The following is a 21,224-nucleotide window of genomic DNA, read 5'->3' on the forward strand; positions in this document are numbered from 1 at the left end:
ACCAGCTCATTGTGGACCAGTTATTCAAATACCAAAGTCTATTATGCCGTGTGCTTTGATCCCACGAGGCGCATCATCGGTCCTTCTGATCAGCAACATATGCCTGACACCGTTTTTGAAGACAGGAAGTAAAGGTTTTGTTTTGCTTCTGGTAATGGACTCAACCACGACTGCAATGGGGGTTGAGTCAGACGGAAATGAATCTTCCAGCCAGCCACTTAAGAAGTAACCTATCTTCTTCCTCAGTAAAAAGTTATCAAGCAATAAGATCTAGCCTTGAATTCGTCCTCAAGTTTAAACTTTATTTGTATACGAGACTCTCTAATTTAAATCCTAACATTTCCCAAAATGACTGCTTGTTCCTAGATAGAATTGAAGTACTTTCACTTATTTGTTTAAAAGAGCGGTTAAGGCTGAGATCTAATTGAGTCTTGAATAAAAACAAAAAACAAGATGAGCAGTAGATTGATAAAATATATACATTCACAAGCCCAGGCATGCTAAACCAGTTAACAATCTTTGACACAAACAGTTAACAATAAAACATGTCAAACTAAGAGCAATGGGTTCACGGAAAAACCCACGTGCACCCATGTGAACAGCAGATATGATTAATACATGCCTTTGTGGCCTCTCCTCTTATCTCGAGGAAGAACTGATCATGTGGAAATGCCAATTCCCTAGACCTCTGCACACATGAGACGAATAAAGCCCATCTGAATGCCCCCAGGAACAGATGCTCTGACACACTGGGACGGTTCATTCTTAAAATGACTTCACACATCCCAAATACGCATGCACCTCGAACTTATGCAGATGTAAGGCAAAAAGCCATTCGCAAAGACCTGAGGCCTCTGAGCACGCATAGAACGACCACGGTGCGATGAGTCTCCTAATTAAGTGTGACGTTTCTTTACAGAAAGGATGAAGTCATCCACTAATCATGTCACAACTTCAAATGTCATCCACTTGACAGCAGACGGCTGCACAGAGGTTCAAAAGCGAACATTGAATAACATTTGATCATATTTACATGTTTTTAAGCTTAGACGTAAATGTCGATTGCACAAAGTAGCGCCTGTAGAATATTAAAACAATTGACATTTAGATTCCATTGAGGCCTTGCTTTAATATACATTTCTGTCTGCCTCCAGGTATGATCTTTAGGGGAAATGGAGGCTCCATTACCAGCTTGTGTGTCAACCATTGCGCAACCAAAACAGTAGGGCCGCCCCCAGAGAGTTGACAAGTCAAATATCTGTCGGGGATGCCTAAGTAGGGCTGAAAAGTTGTCTGTTTCTACTTTACGTTGATATCCTTAAGCCTCTAGGGGGATATTACATTCTGAAAGGGTGTGACTGCGGGTCAAATCCACAGCTTCTTAGAAATACTTTGAAAGATGTGGTTACGCTGCAAAATCCCTAAAAAGCCTCAATGTCAGCCATCCAAGGACCAACCAAAACAGACTTTTTTCGGATTTGCTTGACTACCATCGATTTGATAGTTTATCCAGTGCATTTAAATACATTATCACAAGCCCATAAGAGTGCAAAGAGGCCTAATTTTTAAATGTGATGTTTTCGGAATGATCAAATGACGGAGGGGTGAAGGGAAAGAGGTTTATGATAAGTAAGCACTGTGGGACCAAAGCTTCCCACTCTGTCCTTGTGTTTTTTGGACAAAGAATAGACCACAAAATACGACGTTGTCATATTCTGTTTCATTTCACACGAGAATACAGCAGAGGAGAGTATTTAAATTAACCCTTCAAGGGGTTGCCAGATGTAAACGTAAGTGGCTGCACTCTCCTTCAAGGGATGCACTTGTTTTTATTCAAAGAAACTGAAAATTAGATAAATGTATCACTCTAAGAAGAGTTAGAAAACACACAGCACGAAAACTATAATTGGTTTCTTCTTTAAAAGTGCAATTTCCTATATCCCACACTCAGACAAACTAAAACCCATTGCTGTTACATTTAAAATGACACAAAAAAGAGAAAACCAGAAAGTCATGGTGGTTGGATTTTGGTTATAATAAATCATCAAAGTTTGTTGTGTCTTCCTTGCTCAGTATTTACTACATACAGCAATATTACTGTCAAAATTAAATAATAAAGAGATTTTAAGACGTTCATGAATCAAAAAGAAGAGAAAAAAAATCCTGATTTGCTCCAAATGTAATAATCATAATAAGTAGCAACTGGGGAAATGTTTGACACTTCAGTTCAGAGGAGACCAAATGTGCGGTTGTTGTGTGAAGTGCTGTTAATTGCCTCTGATAAATGTATCGCCGTGATTTCTGCTTCACACTTGCCTTCAGCCCACAGAACAGACCCATCATCCAGGCTGCGGTCGAGTTCTGCGTCCTTGTGACAGTGATTTCCCCCACTAATGTTCGCATTCACATGACACTAGCCACAACATAATAAATCCTTGATCCGATCCAACGGTTAATTTCAAGCTTGCAGGTCAAGATGAAAAGGCCCCGAATACTGAAGTTATCCTGGGCGTCACAGGGCACAATGACTGCAGACTGTCTTTCCCCCTGGATCTGCAACAGTGAACTTCTATTCCAAGCAAAACATGAAATGCTCAGGGCACGAGGTCTGGGCTGTGTGACAGGAAGAAAACATCCTTTAAACCAAATGTTCCCTTTGTTGGTTTTGTTCTGCATGCTTTAACGGTCTTAATAAAAAGTCTGTGCAAAGACAAACCTTTACCGCAACATAACGAAAGACATTGGGAAAGACTGAACTTTCCGGGACTATTGAAACAAAATGTTGCTTTAAATTGGATCTTTATCAACTCCTTGAACACATCAGATTTGAGTGCAAAGGACAGGGGCCTCTTAATTCTGTGCAGGCTTTGGATCGAAAACATCGCCATTGGCTTATTCCATTAGTGATGAAACCTTGTTTTGTAATGTATTTCGTCTTGTTTTTATTGCTGTTGGAGGTTTAGTATTTGTTTGAGACTCTGAGCTACCACCTGGATAATATCAAATGAATATGTGAGCTAATACTTCATGTATTCAGCCTTCCAAGAACGCATTGTCTCAAAACCAAACCAAATGAGTTTAGTTTGACCAACGCCATGATCAATATTACTGAACGTCCACGACCCCAACACAACCTTTGTTATCGTGTACTGCAGCATTTCCGATGAGCATGAGTACATTGTTCAAACTTACAGAATATTAAGTGGACATTTTAATTACAGGACAGCTTGAGGTTTAATTAGTCGAGCGGAAGAACAGTCATCCATTAGTGTTTTATAATGATACGGCCATAAAAACACCAACATGCACATAGCATCACCTGAATGTGAACAACAACGTTTATCTCTTGGAAAGTATTGGGGCAGTGTTAAATCTCATTTAACGAGAAAGATGTGCAGCCAGATGTGATCTTGTGACTAAAACATGAGTCATAGAGTTCATTTGATATGCGGCAGCGACAAAAGAGCATTCATCACGAGGCGAGCTGCTCATATATCGGCATAGGAATGAGACGGTGATTAATAACTGGTCACAGGGAAATGCACCGAACGCAAAGAGACATACACCATGTTTTAGTATATCCTATTTAGAGGAAGCTTTCCTGCAGCTGATTACTTTACACTACTTAGAAATATCATTATCCTGAGGCTGGATTTGCAGATTTAAGGCTTTTCAAAGAGAATATATTGATATTATGAGAATAGATTTATATATACATGTTTATTTTCCTCGTTTACAGTAAAGCAAAAGTACATTTTCTGAACTCCATCTGTTGTATTATTTGGCTTTTTCCACGTACTTGAGAGCATCGATACCACAATGTTGTGGCAACCATTTTATTAAGATATTTGGATACAAAATGTTTGAATTTGATTATTTCCCCCATATGTCGCCCTCAGTCCATTTATAAATGTGTTTTTAATTTCTGATCCAATTTGGGATGTATTTGAAAGAGAAAAGTGGTACCTGGGATGTTTCGACTGGACCAAGGTAATCAATATCTTCTTTGTCTATACATTTCTTAATATTTAACATGTTTATTCTCAACAGTCGTAGGATGATACAACAGCAAGATGTACACTTCAGACAAAACCGCAAAAGCTACAGAACAAAATTAGACGACGACACAACATCTTGTTTTTATAATCAAATTGGGTTCATGTGATTCATGCAGGTGTGACTACTGGAAGTGACCGACTCGCTCCGTGCCACAACGCCCACCTCGTGTCTGAGACATATGCACGCTTTGCCTTATGCTCTTACTTACCGTTATAACCCTACTTGCATCTTTTACATTTGAAACTATGAAGGTTCCCTGCAGGGGTCTGGTTTACTCCTGGGGATTCTCATGTTGCATGCGGGGTAATTGACCACGACGATAAAGCAGAAGCAAAACGAGCCTATTAAAAGTTGGCCTGTGGATTTACAGCCTGTGTGAGAGGTTGGCCCCTCTGGATGGACTACATGTGTGTGTAACTCATCCTGTTGCTTAAGCTGCCTTTCACCTGCCGTGTGTCACTTCTCCTGGATGAGCCAACGAGCTATATATCATCAGAGAGATCAGTGGCAACATACTTTAGCACATCGTTGTCCCTGTTTAGGAGGAGGAGGCCCCAGACACGATGTCTGCTGAAAAACAACAATTACCCCAGCAAAGACCTGATTAACTCGTCTTTCCAAACTGAGCAGGCTTTAGAAAACCAGCTCTCCCTACTGGTGTTAAATGTTCTGTGAAGGTGTGAAGGTCTCAACATACTTCCCACTTTCTCACTCACACACACACACACACACACACACACACACACACACACACACACACACACACACACACACACACACACACACACACACACACACACACACACACACACACACACACACACACACACACACACACACACACACACACACACACACACACACACACACACACACACACATACCATGTATACATCGCTTCAGGGGACATTACAATGACTGACATGCATTTCCTGGAGACTTATCCTAGCCTTAACCTTAACCAACACATGCCTAACCCTAACCCTTACCCTTACCCTTACCCTTAACCTTAACCTAAACCTAACCAAGTCTTCACCCTAAAATTAATGATCCCCCTCATGGGGACCTCCAATTTGTCCCCATAAGGGAGGCGAGTCCCCACACGTGACTATGTAAACAGATGTAGGTCCCCACAAGTATAGTAACGCTAGTACACACACACCCCCCCACACACACCCCCACACACGCCCCCCACACACACACACACACACACACACACACACACACACACACACACACACACACACACACACACACACACACACACACACACACACACACACACACACACACACACACTCTCTCTCTCTCTCTCTCTCTCTCTCTCTCTCTCTCTAACCTCGTGTGCCACAGCTTGTTTCAGTTTGCAGATTCTCGTGAACAAACAGGGTTTTCATCTAACGATAAATGACAGTCTCCCTCGATCACATTGTTCTCGTTTGGTCTATCGAATGTCAGAAAAAAGTGAAAGTTTTGTTTCCAAAAGCTTAAAATGTTCTCCTCAAATATCTTGTTTTGCTGACAATTTCTTCATTATACTGCGTAAGGAAACCGGAACGCCTCACATTTAAGAAACAAGAATCAGAGAATTTGGACTTTCCTGAAAAATGTACAGCTTTAAATGATCTTAATGAGAGCGGATCAAAACCTTATTACATATAACAGAGATATTCCCATCATCTTATCACCATAAACATACTGTTTTGCTCTCTGTGCCACTATGGATTTACTAAATAAATCAGTACAAGTTCCCTATGCATTTTCCGCACGTGAATCCATGAGCGACAGTGTGGCACAGACAGCAAGTTGCAGATGAAAGGTGTCAGTTAAAGGAGCCTGCAGGCGCTGCTCACACTATCATTTCATTATGAAAGCATAAAGGAAAGTTTGCTCGGAGGATGATTAACACCGGCAGGGATGCAGAAATGCCCACCCTTCCTCCAGGAAACATCAAAGACTTACATTCCCACACACATCCACCCTGTCAAATCAGTATTAATGTTTCATGCTCTTATATTTTTTCATCCGGTTAAATCATTTCAAGGAGCTTAAATTGTCATTCGGAGTGAGGCAGGGATTAGGCAGAAACCTGCAGGGTTTGGTCTAACAGCCCGGGGGATGTAATGCAGGTTAAACCGGCCTAAATTTAGTTGGCGTACAGTAAAGCCTACATGTACAATGTTGCTTAAATAAAGAAAAGTCTGTTTTCACTTCAAATCTGGGGTTTTCTCCCACCAGTATAAATCGGCTGCCCTTAATTTAAAGTGACCACTCGGCTGGTGTGGATTAAGGATCAAACCTTCCATGCGTACCTACGCCACAAATCACAGCTGCTGTCAGGTAGAATTGTTGTAAAGTAAAGTCGTTAGTCTTCAATTTGTACAGTTTAAGAACAGCTAGGTCAGAGGACAGAGATTATGGAGTCACAGCTTGCAGTCAGAGTCTGACCCTTCAGAGGCACTCGGGCAGAGCTCCCAATGCAGAGGAGCCAGAACCGGAGGATGATGATATATTCATGGTTAAATACGAGTTCCACCGATACAAACAGAAATATATTAAGAAAGACTAAAAAAAACGGACACCCTGACCTCATATTATAGCTAGCTTAATATACAAATGATAGTTTGTGGCAGCCTGGAAATGTGCATACATTATATCTTCTTGGAGATATCCATATTGATGCTCAGCAGGTAAAAAGCTGAACATCTTCCTGTCTCACGATTATAAAATGCAATCATTTGAAGAATAAATACAGTTACGCAAGTTGCAACCGGCTCTCAGACTGGCGTCGTTAATACACACAGACGTATTGATCGGAGAGGCATTAGGAGCTTCCAACGAAAAAAGAAGACGTGGACACGCTGAATAAACTCCGGACAGGTGGGTTGTTTTGGGAAAACTCTAAAATATATAGTGGGAAAGCATGCTTAACAACTTGGCTCGGCAATTAAGCAACGCCGAGAGAAAAAGGAAGATCGCTGTCCCTTGAATTCAGATATTTAAACCAAACGGCGATTTATTAAAGTGCACGATATGAATTAAAGAAAAGCTTAAACAGGTGAAGTTCAAGTACTCGTTTGTCTGATTGAGTTTAACGACTCGCAGCAACGTGTCCGTGCGTCATGCCTCAGCGCGAGCCATTCATTTTCTCAAAGTAAAGAAAACAACAAAGAGTAAACAATCACTTACTTGTGGCTTCTTCATATGGAACGACAGGAGTAAATCCAGTGTGTGCGAAAGCCTATTTTATTTTACTTCTACGGGGAGGAAAGGGATTGTCATCATCCTGTGTGCACATATCCAATGCCTCAGTCAGTGGTATCCAAGCAGAGGAGAAAAAAGCCCCAAGAAGAAGTAGAAGAAGAAGAAGAAGCAGAAGAAGAAGAAGAAGAAGAAGAAAAATAAGAAAAACGGAAGAATCAAACTCTGAGCCTTTGCAACCTCGAACTGACTGGTGTGTGGCATCTAGCCCATCTATCTACAGCTTAGATCCAGACACTGAGGGCTCGCAGCGGCGGAGGGAGGGCATTAAGCATTTACAACGATGCGTGAAACCGTCAAAGAGCCGCCCTCTGACGAGCGGAGTGTGAAGAAGAGGTTCACCCCAAAACCACTTCTGCGAGTGTAAACCGATCCGGATCAGAACCAGACCTTGTGTGCATCGAGTGTGACTTTATTCCACGTTATATATAATATAATACTATATAGGCCTATAATAATAAGTGATTTCAGTAGACAAGCAACTCATAACGTTTACTATTTTACTTTAAAGGAGCTCTTGTTCTGTTCAGCACCCCCTCTCTCTCTCACTCTCACTCTCACTCTCACACTCACACACACACACACACACACACACACACACACACACACACACACACACACACACACACACACACACACACACACACACACACACACGCGACGCACACGCACGCACGCACGCACGCACGCACACACACACACACACACACACACACACACCACACACGCACACACTCTAACCTCGTGTGCCACAGCTTGTTTCAGTTTGCAGATTCTCGTGAACAAACAGGGTTTTCATCTAACGATAAATGACATTCTCCCTCGATCCCTCGATCTCCCTCGAACCAAAAATCAGAGAATTTGGACTTTCCTGAAAAATGTACAGCTTTAAATGATCTTAATTAGAGCAGATCAAAAGATCGCCATCATCTTATCACCATAAACATACTGTTTTACTCTCTGTGCCACTATGGATTTACTAAATAAATCAGTACAAGTCCCCTATGCATTTTCAAATCAAATAACCCCGTCCTCTCCCTCTTCCACTTGGTTTAGGACTTTTGATGTATGTTGTTGTTATTTTCTTTATTTGAGCATCAGGAAAAGTGATATAAAACCACTTATTATTACCTAATTATTCTCTTCTTTGCTTCAATAATCTTTTATTCTATTATAAGCCTAAGTGTTTTTAATTTATTTTTTATTCAATTTTCATTTTCATTTGATTATATTCTTGAGTTCATTAGTAATGCATGATAACATGCCACTGCAACTAACCACTAAACAACCCAATTTAGGATATATAAAGTACATTTGATCTGTTTTTCTTTTATTGTAGACGATGTATCTCAGTGTTTCGGCACAACATGTTGCATTTAAATTGTTCAACTCAAAGTATATTGCAAGTTAATCTGACAGTTTATATATAAAATAAATAAAACAATTACATGTGTGTAGGATTTTTATTTACACGGTTACACTAAAGCTATTCATAAAAGGAGTTAACATGAAAAACCTTTGAACTGTGAAATTGCACCACCCTTTCCTTTTTCTAGCATTAGTGAATGAGTGACTCAGTGGAGGAATGAGTCAGAGTGAGTAACAGCATCTATAAAACCTTACAGTTTCACAATAAAATGTCAAAAGTCTGCCAAAAACTATAAAAGGAAAACATTCAAAACGTGGACATCTTCCACGGCATGCACAGTTTAATTCAGGTTGAACAGCATGTCGTTACATTTAACCTCAGTAAACAAACATGGTTTGATAAAGGATGAACACAAGTATCTAATCTGTCTGTTAAATCATCAACAATGTGTTCTGTGCAGTGAACACACTCTGCCACAGAGAGAGCGAGAGCTACAAGCGTAATGTATACAAAACCTTAACCAAGTTTTTAACATTAACAATTCTTTTTGGAATGTATTCCATTTATAACTAAAGATTGAAAGATTACAAATAATATTAATACTTTTTTTATGTGAAATAAGACAAATCATTGGAAGTATCTCTGGATAGCGGCGTTAGCTAAATGTGATGTAACTGCAGACATGGGGAACACATCGATCACGACACACCTTGTGATAAACAACTAACAGATTAAATAACTAAATACTGTGCTTCAGCTGTTATTTTAATCCTTAAAACAGGCCTATAGCAAGACTATTTTACCCATTGCATCAAACAAAAATAAATAAGCCAATATATTACAAATAAGTCATTTACTCAGATCATATTTGTTGCATCATGCAATATTGCTTAACGTATAACTTACAGCAACACAAGTCATTTGATCACCTGATGGCCACAGCCGCACACTGAACACTCACCTTCAGTAGTTTGGCTTGTCTTTAGCTGCAGTGAAACATTCCAATTATTAACACCACACTGTACCAGCATTTCAGAACATTTAACAGTATTATTTTACAGTGACATATTGTAATCAAGGCCCCCTGTAATATCGCAACACATGCATGTAAAAAGGACTGTATCCTTGGATTTCACAGCATTTAACTATTATTTCACAATAAAATACTGCAATCAAAATCCTCTGTAATATCACATCACATTTTGTAATATCACAACAACATTGTAAACATTGCAAGGATTTCACAGCATTTAAGAGTATCATATTACAGAGAAATATTGTAATCAAAAGCCCCTGTAATATCACAACAAAATATCTATACAACTACAGTAATATTGTATATCACATCATTTAAAGGGGACCTATCATGCAAAATGCACTTTGTAATGTCTTTTCTACATCAACATGTGTCCCCGGTGTGTCGGGGAACTCACGCAGCGTCAGAAAATAAAACCCTCTCTCTTTTCCTCCGTACCCACATCTCTAAAAACGGGGAACAACGGAGCTGATCCAGATTTCCATCCGCTGTGAGGTGTCCATCCGATCTGACGTCACATCGGCAGCGGACCCACAGAAAATTGCTATCAGAAACAATGCCTGACGTGTTTTGGACGTAATCTCGTCTTTGTTTACATTAGTAATTCTCGCTAACACTCAGAGCTAACCTGTACTGGAGAGCACATGTGTTTAAAAAGCAAGAAATAAAAAAAAGAACTCACCTTGTGATAAACCCGCTAGAGAAAAGGCATTTGAGCGCCATACTGTTTCAGAAATAGCGGCCGAGATGGGTTTTCTCCGCAGGGTGGCTGGCGTCTCCCTTAGGGATAAGGTGAGAAGTCCAGTCATCCGGGAGGGACTCGGAGTTGAACCGCTCCTCCTTCACCTCGAAAGGAGCCAGTTGAGGTGGTACCTAGTTAGGATGCCACCTGGGGGCTTCCCTAGGGAGGTGTTCCAGGCACGTCCAGCTGGGAGGAGACCAAGGGGTAGACCTAGGACCAGGTGGAGGAATTATATCTCTTCACTGGCCTGGGAGCGCCTTGGGACCCCCCAGTCAGAGCTGGTTGATGAGGGGAAAGGAAGTGTGGGGCTCTCTGCTGGAACTGATACCCCCGAGACCCGACCACGGGTAAGCGGGAGAAGATGGATGGATGGCCCTACAATATATTTTTCAAATATAGGATGATAGGTCCACTTTAACTATTATATCACACTAAAGCACTGCACTCAAAATCCAACCCATTACTGTAACATTTGAATTGTGCAGCATTGCACATGTGCAGAATAGATTATTCTAACCGGCATGTGTCCTGCAGCCTACTTCTCAAGCCGTCTGGAAGATTTGGAGACATTCTATACACCGTAAAAAAATATCCTAATTTTACAGGAAATAACACATTTTTTATAGTAATTATCATGTTTTTTTAAATAACTTCCTGTAAATCCTGTAAAATTACAGATGAACTATAAATTAACAACCCAAAACATTATTTTAAGTATTTTGACAATAACAACAAATAACATTTATTTCATTTTTGCACTTTCAGAAAATATATGCAGATGTACGTAAATTAAAAATATTATCTGTGATTAAATATGTAACTCGTAATATAAAAGTGTAATAACATTATAAGACTTTAAGATATTTCTTTGTAATTTTAAGGTAAACATAAAACTGAAAAAGTAATTTTTTTACATAAATCAGTTTTTCAATATTCGATTGAATCCACGACAAACACAAAATAAATAAAGTAATAATAGTTTTTCATGAAATTCCTAACTTACTATATTGTAAACATCTACAGTTGACTATCATTTAAAAAAATAAAATTATAGAAAGTGGAGAAATCTCTTTAGGGAGGACCAAGGTTTGAAAAACACAATAAGTCACAGTTATCCTTGTTTTATTTATGTGTTATGTTGCTGTGTTTTTTTCTCTCCATTGGTCAATACAGTAATACGCCTTATTGTCTAACATGCCGTATCATGTATGGTTTTCGGGTTTCTGGCCGACAGCCAGAGCTACGGCACTTGAAATAGAATTCAGCCAAAACCATAGACTGTATATATAAATGGACGTAGGGTCCGTGACGTCACCCATAGGATTCTGCAGAGTTGCCGTGAAGCCCTTAGTAGGCGGAGTCGGCCACTAACGGCTCGACAGCGACGTCAGAGTCTAACTCCCGCCTTCTCCCGCCTGCTCCAAATAAGGGCAAAGAGGCGGTGCTGAGGCGGAGCCGAGGTGGGACAGGGCGGGACCTGCTGCCACCGAGCGTGACGATCCAGACCTAGCTCAGGCTAAGAAGCTAAGCTAACATGCTCTATTCAGTATTAAGCTAACAACCTATGCTAACAACCCAGCTTGCGGTCACTGCTCCTCGTTCCCGGCATATTCTGAAGGTAAGATACCCTGTAACTTTACAAAACTTGTCCTTTTGATTTAAAGGTTCTTGAACCTACACTATACTATGTTTTTTAAGTGCTTCACCGTTTTTCTAATATAAATGTCATTTGTAACTAAACTTTGTAAACTAGCAGAGATATGGCCAGTGTTGCGTGAATTAAATGTGATTAATGAAATATGACTGTAGAAAAAGAAAGGTGCTTTTATATTGATTAAACCATTTTTATTTATTTCAGAATTAAGAAAAAAGAAGATCCACGCCAAACTGCACAACCTGTAAGTTGATGGTCCTGGCTTACTTTACAGGACTTCAGATGGTTGACATTACACACAAACATACTATACATATACATGTATGCACAATTGTAGATAAACAGCACACAGTATATAAATATATATATATATATATATATAAACTGTGTGCTGTTAATCTGTTTTTTGAGGTTTTGCTCTCTTGTTACTTTTAACCATACAGGTGTGATTTCATAGTTATTTTGTATGTTATTGTCAAAGGAACAAAATGAGCAACCCTTTATTTGATATTCCTCATGATCTGAAGCATTTGTTACTCTCATTTATTTTCCTCCCATAGTGACTGTATGGATAATCGGGAGCTATGTCCGGCGTGGAGCCCAGAGAGCTACAGAGACCATCAGCAGCAACCTTGGCCTCGACCTGAGGGTGTGCTGGTTCGGTTGGGGTGGACTGCGCTGGAGAGGTGTCCTCCCTTTCTTTTCCTACTCCCTGCGAGGAAGAGCAGTCCCGGATGTCCTCCTCATCCACTGTGGCGGCAATGACTTGGGGGATGTGCCCAGTGTTCAGTTGCTGAACCAGATGAAGGAGGACCTGGACCAGCTTCACCATCGGCACCCTGGCTTGAAGATCATGCTCTCCCAGAGGCGCCGGTGGAGGGCTGGTGCAAATCCTGTCAAAATTGACAAGGCCCGGAAGTTTGTTAACAGTGTTATGGCTACTTTTGTTCATAGCCTAAATGGTGCCATTGTTGACCACTCCAACATTAGACATGACAGTCCTGGGCTGTTTTTGCGAGATGGAGTTCATTTCACCCCTAGGGGAAATTATATTTTTTTTAAGTCACTAGCCAATTGCCTGAAAGACCACCTCCAAAGACTGTGAACTGCTAAAATGTCAGTATCACTGTCTTTGGATTTGGCCTTTAGAGTATGTATTCTAAGGCCCTTGCTAAGCCCAGACTGTCATGGCTAATGTTGAGTTAGATATTACATCTGTAGCCATAACACTGTTAACATGGCTGCTCTTCCTCTTCCCCACATCCCACCCCCCCCCTCTTACCCCCATTGGACTCTGCAGCTCTCCAGGCCCATGCTGGGCATGGCTGTCTGTCAAACCTTTTATTTTGTATTTGTTATGATGTTTTTTGTTATTTGATTTGTTAAAATAATTCTGTATTTATGTAAATATTGAAAATAAATTACATTCATATTTTCACTTCTTTTGTCTACTGCTTACTGAAAATGTTAGCTATCACATCCAAATGGGACTATCAAATGAAAGGATAAGCTTACCATACAATACAGAAAACATTACAAATTAAGGCTCAAATCTTTTCCCAAGCCGGAGCAGTCTGAAAAGAGTCCCAAGTTTAAAAACACAAATCTTGACAATGAATACTACGCTGTCATTTATCATGACAATGCAAACAACAGGAAGGTCTCCCCTAATCCCATGTATTTTGGCATCAATGTCATAAGCATACCATAGAATGTAATTATGAAGTGAAATACCCACAATCCCTACAGGGTCGTAACGTCACAGAAGATAATACCTTTTAGAGAGTTTTGTTCAGTATGCAGATAAATATTTGTTTTACAATAGAAACATTTTTCTCCATAAATGTTCCCACATGTTGTGAGCATCAACTTTAAATCTTTTATCAACAAATAAAAAACATCTTAATTTCCTTTAGGACAACATTTTGTTTATAACACCACTACATTAACAATAAGCATAGGCAAATGATAACTGTCAACATTTAAGATTGTGCTTTTACTCTTTATTTAATCAGATCTATTTACATTGAAAATGTGATAAAGCCACATTGAAAGTTACATCTTGCATTTTATGAAAAGTAAAGGTTTCGAATCATTTTATGACTTAAGTACACGAGAAAATAAATTAAAGATGTGCAACAACTGTATCAGTAATTAAAATGATATAACTTATGTACAGGGTTGGGAGGGCTACTTGCCAAAAACACAACCAGTAACTTCATGTGAGTGTCAAGATATAAAAGTAATGTAACGTGATAACTTTGTGATTATTTTTGTTTTGGATTACCTCAATATCAAATGCAATGCAAATAAACACAGGAGAGAAGAAATATTAATATGATTTTTTTTACTTAAAATGTATAATATAATACCATAAAGCAGATTCAGGCAGTAGGTGTATAGATTCACAATTAGTATTAGCCTACAGAACAGCACCGCTTCCAGAGAAGAGATACCATTTGATCATTTTACATATATATGCTCTTTTTAGGTTTTGAATAAGATTGTAATCCTGAGTTTCCCTATTATTAAAAAAAGTAAAACTAATCCGATTACATCTCTTCCTATGTATCTAAGGATTACACTTTCATTTTTTTCTATACGATCTTGATTTGTGTTAGATGTAATCCATTACCATCTAAGCCAATACAAGTCATAACTTTTGGAAAATTGTCTCAAGTTATAAATGATGCCTTCAATCTCTTTCACGTGGAGAAGACATCCCATTGGCCGAGGCATTGCAACTTCCCTCAAGCGTCCTACATGAAAGAAAGATCACATGTTAGAAATGTGTGCACAAACTATTCAGTATGACCCGTCTTAGTTTAAAGCCCAAGTGTAAGAGTGAACAGAGGCGGAGTCTGCCTGTTTTCCAATTTGTTTTGTTTGTTGGCTGCTGCTACCCAAACCAACACCCTCCTCACAAGCATTGACTGTTGGAATGTCATTACGCTCCACATGTGGAACAACAAAGGCTTCTTCAGGTGTGCCTTGTATCATAATGATATTGCTCTGATCAGCAGCAAGACTGTTTTCACCACTACCATGGTCTACATCTGCAACCTCCTCATTACTATTAACAGGCGAACTAGGAGTGTCACTTACCTCGTCATTGCTACTCACCTGCTTCTCCTTCCAGGCTGTTGTTCTTTGCCATTGGTGAAATAGAAAATGGTGGGCACTGCAGTGTTTTTCTCCTTCCCTAATAAAAATAATAAACAAAAACATATAAAATAACTTTTTGAGGTCTGTAGATATTCAACTTTCTTTTGAATAATGTTGTTTTAAATGTAAGAGTGCATTATAAAAGACAATAGAGGGCCAACATGTTAACTATGCAGTTAATCTATTCAACAATTACGTGTTTCCAAGATTCAGATTCAAAGGATTTATGTCATATGCACATAGGCTACAGTGTAGGAATGGCAATGCAAATCATCTGTCCCGAGCTCCTCCAACAATGCAACATAGTTATATAAGACATAAAACAATCAAATAAATTCTAAATTAAATTAAGAATAATAAATTAGTGCAGGCAGAAATCTATATACACGTAAATATAATAAGACATATGCAAGAACAGAATGTAGAGATAAATATTGTATAGTAAAATTAACTTAAATCATTTTTTTTTTTACAGTGATAGCTGTTAAGATAAATAAGTTATAAGATGACAACAGATGAATGAATGTTGCTATTAAAATAATGTAAAAAATGGTAATATAATTCATCTGTTTTTAACATAGAGTATGTGGGGGGAAATGGCAATTCTCTATCTATGATAAAGAGTCTTTGCATAAATTGAAGAGAAATGTGATGGTTTGCAAATAAATCGATTTCTATGTTTCTTTACTTAACTGGCTAAATCTTAATTTGGCCTTTAATCAAAAGAACATTACTTATCACTGATGTGCAAGCTGTGCCATAACAATTATTTAGCATTGTATGATGTATAACATGTATTTAATTAGTAACAACAATTTACACTCACAAATGGAACCAAGTTATTTTTTTTTTTTTTAAAAGGATCTGTACCCATGAGTCCGTGCTGAAGGGATGACTCTCAAAGTGTTCACTGCACAGGCGAGAAGAAACGTTGGGGGTCCATGTATTCCTCCGGATGTTCAGCACCCACTGGTCCAGCCTGTCTGGATCACCTAAAGGAAACCTTTATTCAAAAATACATGAAAACCGACCCAAAGACAACAGGAGGGTTAATGCCATATTCACTTAGTAACGCATGAACAACTTTTACAAATATTTCTATATAGTCTGTGTTGGTAAATGTAATCTAGGTTGCACATTTCCTGCTGAAATACATGCATGGGCCTACCAAGTTACTGCGTGGCACTTTGGTTTTGATAAAACAGTGTAGTTCCACTATATAAACGTTACATTCATAATCAAACGAGACAATATGCAAGATAAATAGCTATTTGTTGTTATTCTTAATGCTTGTCATTCACACGTTAATAAAATAAAATAAATACCGATACATAGCAGAACAATTGTGGCGATGTTCAGCTTAATAAGACTTGTTCAACATCATTTCTTTAGCTAATACTATAGCGGGCTGCAGGCGAACCAAGTCCGCGTTTCGCTGCATTCCTTGATCTCCAGTTATAACGCCGGGCTCCGCCGCTGGCCGAAGCTAACGGAGCCGCAAAGGGCTAGCTACGGCTCCGGTTAGCTTCGGTTATCCCACCACTGGGATAATTGGGTCCCCTTTTAACATTTGCTCCCGTTTAGCATTATGGGCGTCATAGCCATAGACTATAAAAGTCTTACCCAAGGCTGAATCATAAACTAAACTGTATATATATATATACACACGTATAAAGGGTTACATCCTTAGCTGGCTAATAAGCTACATAACAAGCTAAGCTAACAAGCACACAAACACCTGCTAACGGGGTTAACATGTATAATATTATCATTTTACTCACCGAAAAAAGCTGAGAGTAGACTTCTTGGAAGTTCTGTTAGTACATTCAAGCGCACAGCACGACATCTTAATTGTCTGGTATATCACCCACGAACACGGCTAAAGCTAAAGGGTCAAGTACAGTACTATGACTAACTAACGTTGTAGCCTCTATGGTTGTAGCCTAGCAGAGTGGACAAGTTGCTGTTAGCTGACAGTGAGGCATGTACGTGTCCATCAACGTGACCACGCCCTAATTAATGCAAAAACTTTAAGACCTAATATAAATAAAAGGGTTGCGTTAGAAAACAATTCACTCACAGATCCATAATCATGAAGGTGGAATCTAACTGTATCGATAATAAAATGTATGGAGCCAGGGAGAAAAACATGTTTTTTTCCGCTGTAAAGTTGGGCATTTTAACATGGGGGTCTATGGAAATTGCTCCTTTCTGCAGCCATCGCCTATCGGCCAATATATGAACTGCAGTGTGTGGCACTTCCGTATTGGCTTCCCGGCTCTTCCCCAGAGTTTGCCGCTTGGCCAAAACACGGCAGACAAGTCAGGCATGTTTGGAATGAGTCCACAACACTCCTGATTGGTTAATATAAACATCATCGAAGAAACCTGCCAATGAGAACTGTCCACGCCTGTCATTCACATTTGAAACATCCACGTCAGTTTGAGCGGGTCTCCTCCTGCGAGCTACAGCTGTCTGTATGTCTGCTGCAGGAGTTTATGGATTAATATTGGGATCGTTTTACATCTACACATTAAATATGAGCATCGGGACGTCAACAAAGAACAGAAGACTTGAGATCTGGTGAGTTCGGCAACTGTAATGGAGTTAAACATGTATTTAGATAATCCTTAGTTTGTGAATGTTTTATATTTAATTTAAGGTTACGTTTCTTCTTCTAGTTCAGTGAGTATTGGTCGTACAGTGATGAGACGTATACATATGGAATCTGTGGAATATCAGCTTTCATATGATATGTCGATTGTGCAGATAATATGAAGTAGAAAAGATCGCTTTTATGTGCTAAAGTAGCGTTAGCCCGTTAGCCCGTTAACCCTAACGCGTTACACCCAACTTGCTTGTTAGCTCTGCTCTGTATATTACAAACTAACATGACTAGCTAATGTCACACTGTGTGAACTAAAATAGTTTTTGTATTACTACATCATACATGCTTTGTCCAAATCACTGCTAAAATTAATATTTTTAACAAAATTATTATTATAGTATGTATTTTTTTTGCATTTTTATCACACTTGGCATCAACTATTTTAGTTCATCAATTGAGAACGGGAGAATGAAAATAATGATTTGTTGCAATCAAAAACAAGGTATTTAATTAATACTTTGAATATTAAAGGTGGGGTGGGTAAGTTTGAGAAACCGGCTCGAGATACACTTTTTGTTATATTCCAGGGAATGCTCTTAACATCCCGATAGCAATGAATATCTGAAGTGCTTTGACAAAAAATCCATAACAACATATCATCTGTGGAAGCCGTGGCGCTGTAAAAAGCACGACCAATCATCTGAGCCGGCCCGGCTAAAGTAACTGAATGGCCTACCTGCCTGTCAGCCGTCCATCTGTGCACAAACTTATCTCGTGCCCTCATTGGTCATGTGCGCGTTCGTGTGTTGGAGGAGGGGCTCTGTGAGGAAGTGGCAGATTTGTTCCGGCTGTGTATTTTCAAATTCTAGCGCACTCGAGCTGGTTTCTCCAAAATGACCTACCCCACCTTTAATGACTAAATAAATAGATTTGAAAATGTATAGTAAAGAAACACTCAGCCATGCATGATATCCATCCATCCATCCATCCATCTTCTCCCGCTTATCCATGGTCGGTCGCGGGAGTAGCAGTTCCAGCAGAGAGCCCCAAACTTCCTTTTCCCTGGCCATATCAACCAGCTCTGACTGGGGGGTCCCAAGGCGCTCCCAGGCCAGCCAAGAGATATAATCCCTCCACCTGGTCCTAGGTCTACCCCTTGATCTCTTCCCAGCTGGACGTGCCTGGAACACCTCTCTAGGGAGGCGCTCAGGTGGCATCCTAACTAGGTACCCGAACCACCTCAACTGGCTCCTTTCGACGCGAAGGAGGAGCGGCTCAACTCCGAGTCCCTCCCGGATGACCGAACTTCTCACCTTATCCCTAAGGGAGACGCCAGCCACCCTGCGGAGAAAACCCATCTCGGCCGCTTGTATCCGCGATCTCGTTCTTTCGGTCATGCATGATATAACATAGGAAAATAATACGGATCATTTTTGACCCATGTTGTGCCTTAGAAGGGTAGAGATACAAACATGATTTTTATTCAAAAAGTAAGAAAGGAAAAATTAAAATGAGAAATGGTGTTGATCCAAAACAGGTTCATTGAGGAATACCTGGAATCCTGAATGGTTCAAGTAATTTATTGCAAAGATATTTACAATTAAAACTAATTCGGGTCACTTTGTTTTGACACATGTTGGTTGTATGTTGTGTAACAAAGGGTTAACATGACGGCTGTGATGTTCACTGTTTTGACAGAGCACCAGTGGAGTGAAGACTATGGAAGAGAAGATGTGATGGCTTTGTGTGGAAAGCTGCTGAAGCCAGCCTGTGTCCCTCATCAGTCTCTCCAGGCAGCACCCAGCTATTCTTCCATCTTGCAGATGAAAAGACTTTGATATGTGAGTAATAACTAACTTGTGTCTAACATAGTATTGAATGTGGTTTAGTAAAGTATTTTAAAAGACCCCACATTGTACATGTACAGGACAATCAGACCTTGTTCAACAAAGATCATCAGACAATTGTTTTGACATGCAGTGCCTGGGAGGGTGCGTTTGATTGTTCCCACCCTTACCACATTTATGGACTAGTACAGGGGTGGCCAACCAGTCAGAGGTTAAGAGCCACATTTTTTCTCTGTTACTGCAAAGAGCCACATCAAACACACAGTCACTGATACCGCTTGTTTCAGTTTTTTGTTTTCTGGAGACAAGATTTCAACCACGTCACGGATGCATTTTTGTGGCATTGGGATATATGTTTTTTAAATCCTCTGGAGCAGAGAGAGGCGCTGTGGATTATTGTTATTGATTAATGCATCTTAGGGTCAAAAACACTAAACCCACCACTTAAAATGAAAGCGTTTAGTTTATTTAATAAAAGAGCACATGTTCAATGTGAAAAGTGACATCGTCATAGATTATTTTAAATTTAGTGCTACATATATATTTAAAAAAATAAAATAATATATATATTCTTTTTTAAACACCTTGAATTTCAGAGGGGGCGCGGGGCTCCGTTGGCGGGGCGCAGCGCCCCTCCAAAACAATGGTAGGGGAAACACTGGATAGTGTTTAATCAACGATAGGTCCCCCCCCCCTCAAAGGTGATTGGTTCACTGCATCGCAGGTATTATTGTGATTGGCTCTTGGGCCACATCAAAATTAGACGCGCTGTCATCCTCTCATACTGACACCTGACACCATACATACACACGTAGGGAGAGCCGGGACGAAAGTAACACGGGACGAAAGTAACAGAGCGATTTTATCCGAGCCCAAACAACTTTGACCGGCCAAATTACGTCAGAATTATCAGCATTCAATACTTAACAGACCAACTAGATATCAGGTTTAACTGTCAGGAGTAGTGTTGTCACGATACCAACATTTTGGTTTCGATACCAAGTCAAGAATTGCGATTCCGATTCTTTTTCGATACTTTTCTTAAAAAGAGGGAAACAGTCTTAAATGTAATTATTGTGCTTTATTTCACACCAGAACCATAACACACTTTTAAACAATGAGAACAATAAATAAAATAAATGACAATAATTCGTATTAAATAAAATTAATACATTTCTCACAGACAGGCCTCGTGGTGTCCGTAGGCTTGCCCTCACTGTCAGAGATATCGCTAAAATACTTCCAAATTTCGCTTCTGGCGTCTTTTTTGTCAACAAGCCGAGGCGCAGCGGCAGTTGGACTCCCACTTGCAGCCATGCTTCTTGTTTTCTCACATGCTCTGGCAGCTAGCGCGTGCACGAGAGAGGGGAGGGATTTAGAGCGTGCTTGAGAGGGGAGGGACTTAGAGCGTGCTTGAGAGGGGAGGGACTGCAGGCACGGCTGCAGTGCAGGGAGTGGAAGCAGAGCGCTGAACACACACGGC

At 39.9% G+C, this 21,224-nt stretch overlaps 1 protein-coding gene and 1 long non-coding RNA gene across 2 annotated transcripts in view; one reads left to right on the forward strand and one right to left on the reverse strand.

Annotated features, from left to right (window-relative positions):
- kitlga (kit ligand a) overlaps positions 1-7,544 on the reverse strand; it is a 28,782-nt gene extending 21,238 nt beyond the window's left edge. Inside the window, exon 1 of the mRNA XM_034085986.1 lies at positions 7,249-7,544. Coding sequence (XP_033941877.1) covers positions 7,249-7,263 — 15 coding nt within the window. The 5' untranslated portion in view covers positions 7,264-7,544. The remainder of the gene's footprint in view (positions 1-7,248) is intronic.
- A 4,431-nt stretch (positions 7,545-11,975) lies between these two features.
- Positions 11,976-13,782, forward strand: LOC139434024 (uncharacterized). The gene is made up of 3 exons (XR_011643426.1): positions 11,976-12,085; positions 12,326-12,365; positions 12,682-13,782. It is a non-coding gene; the product is annotated as an uncharacterized lncRNA (long non-coding RNA).
- The last annotated feature ends 7,442 nt before the right edge of the window (positions 13,783-21,224 follow it).

Source organism: Pseudochaenichthys georgianus, chromosome 6, assembly GCF_902827115.2.
Source record: "Pseudochaenichthys georgianus chromosome 6, fPseGeo1.2, whole genome shotgun sequence".
NCBI classification, from domain to species: domain Eukaryota; kingdom Metazoa; phylum Chordata; class Actinopteri; order Perciformes; family Channichthyidae; genus Pseudochaenichthys; species Pseudochaenichthys georgianus.